The 6,521-nt window shown below is 43.7% G+C and overlaps 1 protein-coding gene across 1 annotated transcript; it reads right to left on the bottom strand.

The window, feature by feature from the left end:
* Positions 1 to 686: 686 nt before the first annotated feature.
* On the bottom strand, positions 687 to 5,698 carry LOC132826435 (interferon-induced protein with tetratricopeptide repeats 5-like). The gene is made up of 2 exons (XM_060842358.1): positions 5,619 to 5,698; positions 687 to 2,180 (listed from the first exon to the last, which is right to left on the bottom strand). The coding sequence occupies exons 1-2, from the start codon at positions 5,621 to 5,623 to the stop codon at positions 722 to 724; spliced, it is 1,464 nt and encodes a 487-aa protein (XP_060698341.1). The 5' UTR covers positions 5,624 to 5,698; the 3' UTR covers positions 687 to 721.
* Positions 5,699 to 6,521: the final 823 nt, after the last annotated feature.

Raw genomic sequence — 6,521 nt, 5'->3', positions numbered from 1 at the left:
GTCTCTGATATCAGAGTAAATTTGCACTTCTAGTTGAAAAGATTCCCTCTACATAGCTATTATTGCACCATTTTTATATCGTTTAGCTGTAAGTCATCCAGTGGAACTGAAACACTCAGAAGGAATTGAAAATCAGGGAGCTGGAGCTAATTAGTTGCCAACAGACTAATGCTTCAAACATTATACTTGCGAGAATATAGAGGGAAAAATGAATTCACATTAATGGTCATTGCTATTTGCAGGAGAATAGTATTCATGAACATTTGTGCATATAAATGATCAATTAGATTGATGTGAAAGAAATAATTATCAGTATATACTAAAATCTGTTAAATCAGTACCTGCCATATCTGTTCAGAGACCCTATCCTTTTCTTAAAATCATTTTCATACAGGTTTATCACACGTGAAGGACATGACACATTTAGCAAACTGCTTATTTTTCATGGTGTACAGTTTTATCAGTACAACAAAGGTGCGTTGTAACCTTTAAATGCTTATTTGTTACTCCAAACAGAAAAGTGGATTGCACTCTATTACACTGACTGAAAGAATTGTTCACAGGAAGATTTCATGTTTACATTTACACTAATAAATTATAGCAGAAGCTTTTCCTGTAATCTTATCAGCTCTATTTTAAACACCACTGCGCTGAAGTTCACATTTGGGTCTGAAGACAACACTATAATGAAATATATTCAACTTTAGTTTGATGTATCATTTTAAGCCTGAAGGGAAAGCCGGAGTTCCAAAAGAGCACTTATATATTCTTCATTGTCACAATCAATTTGTAAGGCCTTTTCAAAGCATTCAATAGCGTCACGCTTCTCCCCAGTAAGCTGGTGTACACGTCCAAGGATACCAAAGGCCTTGCTATCTGTTTGATTCCTATCAATTTGTCTGGTTGCAATCTTGATCAAGTTTTTGTGACATAATTCCCATTCCAATGAGTCACGTTTGAATTTAAGTCCTTCCAGAAAATGAGCAATGGCATTTGATTCTGATCTTTTGTGATGCATTTCAAATAACCCAGCCTGTAAGTATACTGATTGTTTATCATTAGGGTGTATCTGCTCGAACTTCAGTAGGTTGCTGAAGATCTCTTCTGCTTTGAGATATTCTTTATTTAATGAGCATATTACTGCATAATCCAACTTTGCAATTACAAATGTTAAAGGGCGATTCTCAATTGCCTTTTTGAAGTGATGCTTGCACTGATTGATCAATTTGGTGATCTGTTGTGAACTAAGATTGGGAAGCTTCTTGTGGTGTGGGTTTTTGATCAGTGGCATTAGTTTGGTTTTGTAACACAGTCCTGCTTGGTGATGTAAGAAGGCAGACTCTGGAGCAATTTTCAATCCTTTTATCAACAGCTCCAAAGACCTTTCCAAATCTCCTTCTCTCCTCAGAAATTTGGCTGCATATCGAAGCACATACAGAAGATCAGGGGACTTCTGCAAAGCTCGTTCCACTAATGCGCATGCTTCCTCCTTTTGTTTGAGCTCCTGAAGTTTGAGAGCCAACAGCACCATGGATACCGAGTCATCAGGATCCAGCTCCAGCACACGTCTAAACCACTTCACTGATTCTCTGGGCTGATGATGCGCTGTGGTACCAGAAAACACTTCCAGACGAGATAGAACAGTGGCATAGCCGACAATCCATTCCGTGTTATCAGGATCTTCCTCAAGAGCCTTTTTAAAACATTCCTTTGATTCCTCATAATACTTCCTGCTTGACATCAACAGTGACCAGCCCTTCTCCCCGTAAACCTCAGGTATCATTGCTGTAAACCGAGAGGCTTCAGGAAATAGTTTACAGACTGTCTCCAGCTTGTCGAGGTAGGACTGAGCCTCCTCCAGTCGGTCCATGTGATAATAAACCCAGGCATAGTTTCCATAGGTGACCAAGATTCTCTTCTCAAATCCATCTTCATGTCTCTCCCTCAGAATCCTTTCAGCTTCCTTTAAATTCTGAATTGCCTCTTCACAGTTTCCTAACAGGCAGTGTATAAAAGCGAGATGGTTGTAAGACATGGCTTGACATTTCACACCAGCCTCTATTAAATCTTCTAATCTGTGCTTCATATCATCCAAGTCGATGTTTTCTTTTTGTGGAGTCCACGTGAAGTGACATTGAAGCTGGTCAAGTTTTGGTTTCCAGGAATCCTTCCAAGTGTTACTGTAAAAAAGCACAAAATAAAACCCAACTTACGTACGTCTAAATTACATTTGGAACTTGCATTCGCATTAGTTGTACTGGCAAAGTACTGGAATAGCTGACCAGGTGTATAGGTCAGTGCAAGTGGATTCAGAAACAATCCTACTCCAGCTGGATGTGGCCAGTACCCCTCAGATGATTGAACGTACCTACAGTAATCCTGTAAGGAACTAGAATGGGATAAAATAATCAACAATGGATTCAGCTCGCAGAAATCTAAAATCATCCCCTAAAATACGAACACATGAAAGACTAATATTCAGTTAGATCATGGCTGCTCCTTATCTCAACTCTTCCTATCCAGCTTGCTTCCAAAACGCTTCCTCTCCATATTGAAAAAAGGTCTACTATTCTAAGTTTTGAAATTTTCAATTGAATTCTTGTGCACTAGGTTATTAATTTCCTTTATGTAAAGGAAAGATGGTCGAACAAGGAGGGTTTGAAATTACTATCATATAACTTCCACCCTTTGCATTCTTGTCCCACTGAGATGAAGGTCAACTATCCACTAACCTTAGAACAAATAATCAATTGGTCCATTAGATTTAGCTATTGTGTATGTCGGACAGTTTCAAGCCTGTTTCTTGAAGCCTAGTCATAATGAACACACAATTTTTGTCTCCTTCTCACAGTTTTTTAAATTTCTGTTTCTTGATCTAAAGCATTGATACATAAATAATGTGGTGCAGATGGCTGGCAGTAAGGTTAATCATTTTCCTTACCCTGAATCGAAGTCTCTCAGTTGGTCATCAATTCCTTAAGATCCAGAACTTGCCTCACAATATTCCCAGATCCTTGAGTCTAATATTCCTATGTTCCAGGACTTACCCCATCTCTCCTGGAATGCTCAGACCCTAGAAATTTAACTGTTCCACTAAGTGCTCATGTGACATTTGACTGAGTTGATTATCACCAATCAGTGTCTATCGTCCCCATACCACCTTCCAAAAATGAAGTTTATCATTATAAGACAGTATCATTCTAATAACTTCAAGATCACTGATTGTGTCTTATATAAGACCATACACACTATTTGGACAGTCATACTTCCAGACTTTTCAGGCTCCCGACAACTGGAGAATGGATTAGCTTCAACAGTTGCAGCATTGGACTCTTTAGGGATCCTAATACACTAAGTGGCAACTGCCGAGAAAGTTTAAACTTTCAATGGGCATCAACTCATTGCCTGGAACACTCCAAAAAACGTTCCCAGATCTGAGCTGGAATCATAGACCTCAGGGAGTTGCAGCAGACTTGCCCAAATAGGCACCTACCCTCACTTCTGTCTACCATGTTCTTGGGGGAAGGGTAGAGGGTGGTTGCTATCCTCTGAGGTGGGGAGGAAGAGGGTCAATGGGTTGGCCTGGGAGCGTGTACTGTTGTACCTTGCTTACAGAAGGGAGCCTGGTCCAAGAACAAATCTGGGGCCATCATTTCTGACCTTGCCTCTCTGTTTGTCTCCTTACTCCATCATCTGTCCATTCTAAATATTGACCCCATTGTCCTCTGCCAACTTAATGCCCTCTTCCCCCCGTTGCCCTAACAATATCCTGTCCTATACACTTAATTACCTTACACGTTTACCTTCTCTCAGGAGGTTCTCAAAGAGGCTTTCGGATATCCTAACTGTGTTTACTTCTTGAATTGCGGCAGCAATAAAAGGGTGACCTGGCTTCCGTGATGTCTGACTTTGATCCTGCCTCCAGGATTTGCTGGACTCAGTCTGTTGGGATGGATCCTGCACCGGACACCCAGAGAAAAGTCAAACTAAGGAAAGGACGTATTTTTTCTTTGATCTGGGTCAGAAATAATGATTCTGAGTCGGGCACATGTGTGGACTGACCTGCCTCTCAGTGCACAGCAATCTTCGGAAGATGGTACATACAGCATCCCTGCTCTCAGCCAGGGAGGGAGGATTGGAAGATTGAGCAAGAAATGAGAAATGGCTGGATTTTCAGGGAGAGGTGATGTGTGAATGGGACTGAAAATCACATTCCATGAGAGAGTCTTTGGTTTCTAATATCTCTGGAATGTGATATTGCTTTACATAGGATGGTGGGGCTAATATCCCAGAAATGCCCATGCCTTCAATTAAATGGTTGTTCAACCCATCATTGAGCAGCAGTGTGTAATTTTTCACATGGAACATTGCAAAAATGACAGAGGGAAGTGGGTGAGGTAGGATGGCTATGCAGGTGAGGAGGCAAGTTAGCAGATGCACAAGGAGGTAGAATGGCAGGTGGGTAAGTAGGTAAGAGATTAGGCTGGCAAATGTCTGTAGCATATCAGGCTGCACACACACATGCACACACACAGTCACGCACATAAACACACACACGGACAGACACAGGAATGCACACACACAAGCACGCACGCATACCTAGAGGACATAAACACACACCCACACACAGACGCACACTCACAGAGACAGACAGACACACACACACAGACACAGGCATGCACACACACAGACACACACACCTAGAGGACACACAGGCATGCGCGTACACACACGGTCAGGCACATACACTGACACACAGTCACATACACCCAGAGGACATATACACACACCCCCACACACACTCACTCACACAGACAGACAGACACATACACACCCAGTGGCCATGTGGCTAATGGATACAATGGTCAAGGTATTGACGAATAAGGGAGAGATGTTCAGACAGTAACACGGAGTTGGCACCATCACTGCTGTCACACTTGTATTTGTGAACAGTGATGGTGAGCAAGGTATAAGGGAATTGGCACCATTCAGACAGCAAGGGTTGACACTGCTGAATGAGTGGGTTGAGGGAGCTGAGATAGGGGAAGGACAACACAGTGAGGGGGTGGGGGTGTTTCAGTAGATGCACTCCCCACTTTAGGAGGGGGCCAGGGAAGATCAGTCAAGGCTGCAAGGGAAAGGTGATGTGGTGACCAACAGGCCATCCCAAGTCTGCCCAAGAGTCAGCGGCTACCTGTTTCAGTGCTGTAGGGGAGTGCACCTCATCCAGGGAGCTGGTTTCGGGCCATGGGTGCTCTGGTTCACAGTGCTGGGGCCAAGATGTACAGCCATGTACAGCTTGCTGCATTACCTGCACTGAGACAGATTTTGCATCGCAAGTCGGACCCAGAAATTCGGAGAAAGATTCGATAACATTGTGTCTGACGTGGGTCGGAAATGAGAATTGGAAAGATTTGAGACAAGTGGCCGTATTACCTGGGTCCCCCGGCCAACCGAGGTTACACTGAAAACTTCGGAAGTGACATGCCGAGGAATCCCTGTTAAGGTGTCAGTGTGTGGTGGTGTATGAGTCAGGTTCCCTATCACTTCCTGCTGTCCGCCCTCGGTAAAATGACAGAAAGGGAGACCATGCAAAATACAGTGCAGCCTTCACTAACCTCATGATGCTGCTGCAGATTTCTGCTCCAGTTCATTGGCTTGTTTTGCAGATACTGTTTTATAGCGTCTGGAGTCACATGACTTCAGTGAATTCATGAAGTGAAACTGGAAAGTGAAACACCTCCCTCATTGTGTCACTACAGTGACCGCCCTTTCCCCAGATTTCGGAAATTGAAAGAACAAGGCTTGTGGGGTTTCGGTTTTTGCGTTTATGTTCGACTGTAATTGGGGTCGTCAGGGAACATTGGAGCTTACAAAAACAAAGAAAATTACAGCACAGAAACATACCCTTCGGCCCTCCAAGCCTGTGCCGAGCCAGATCCTCTATCTAAATCTGTCGCCTATTTTCTGAGGATCTGTATCCCTCTGTTCCCTGCCTATTTTTGTATATATCTAGGTACATCTTAAAGGACATTATAGTGCCCACCTCTACCACCTCCGCTGGCAACGCATTCCAGGCACCCACCACCCTCTGCGTAAAGAACTTTCCACGTTATATCTCCCTTAAACTTTTCCCCTCTCACCTTGAACTCTGACCCCGAATAATTGAGTCCCCCACTGTGGGGAAAAAGAGCTTCTAGCTATTCACCCTGTCAAATCTCTCATGATTTTGTAGACCTCAATCAGGAAACAACACCCCCCACCCCACAACCTCCATCTTGGCACAGTGGTTAGCACAGCTGCAAATGTGTTGCTGGTCAAAGCACAGCAGGCCAGGCAGCATCTCAGGAATAGAGAATTCGACGTTTCGAGCATAAGCCCTTCATCAGGAATAAGTGGTTAGCACTGCTGCCTCACAGCGCCAGAGACCCGGGTTCAATTCCTGACTCAGGCGACTGACTGTGTGGAGTTTGCATGTTCTCCCCGTGTCTGTGTGGGTTTCCCCCGGGTGCTCCGGTTTC

Source organism: Hemiscyllium ocellatum, chromosome 22 (assembly GCF_020745735.1).
Source record: "Hemiscyllium ocellatum isolate sHemOce1 chromosome 22, sHemOce1.pat.X.cur, whole genome shotgun sequence".
In the NCBI taxonomy this organism is placed as follows: Eukaryota; Metazoa; Chordata; class Chondrichthyes; order Orectolobiformes; family Hemiscylliidae; genus Hemiscyllium; species Hemiscyllium ocellatum.
The sequence above is the reverse complement of the archived record's forward strand: the minus strand, read 5'-3'. Positions and strand labels throughout refer to the sequence as shown.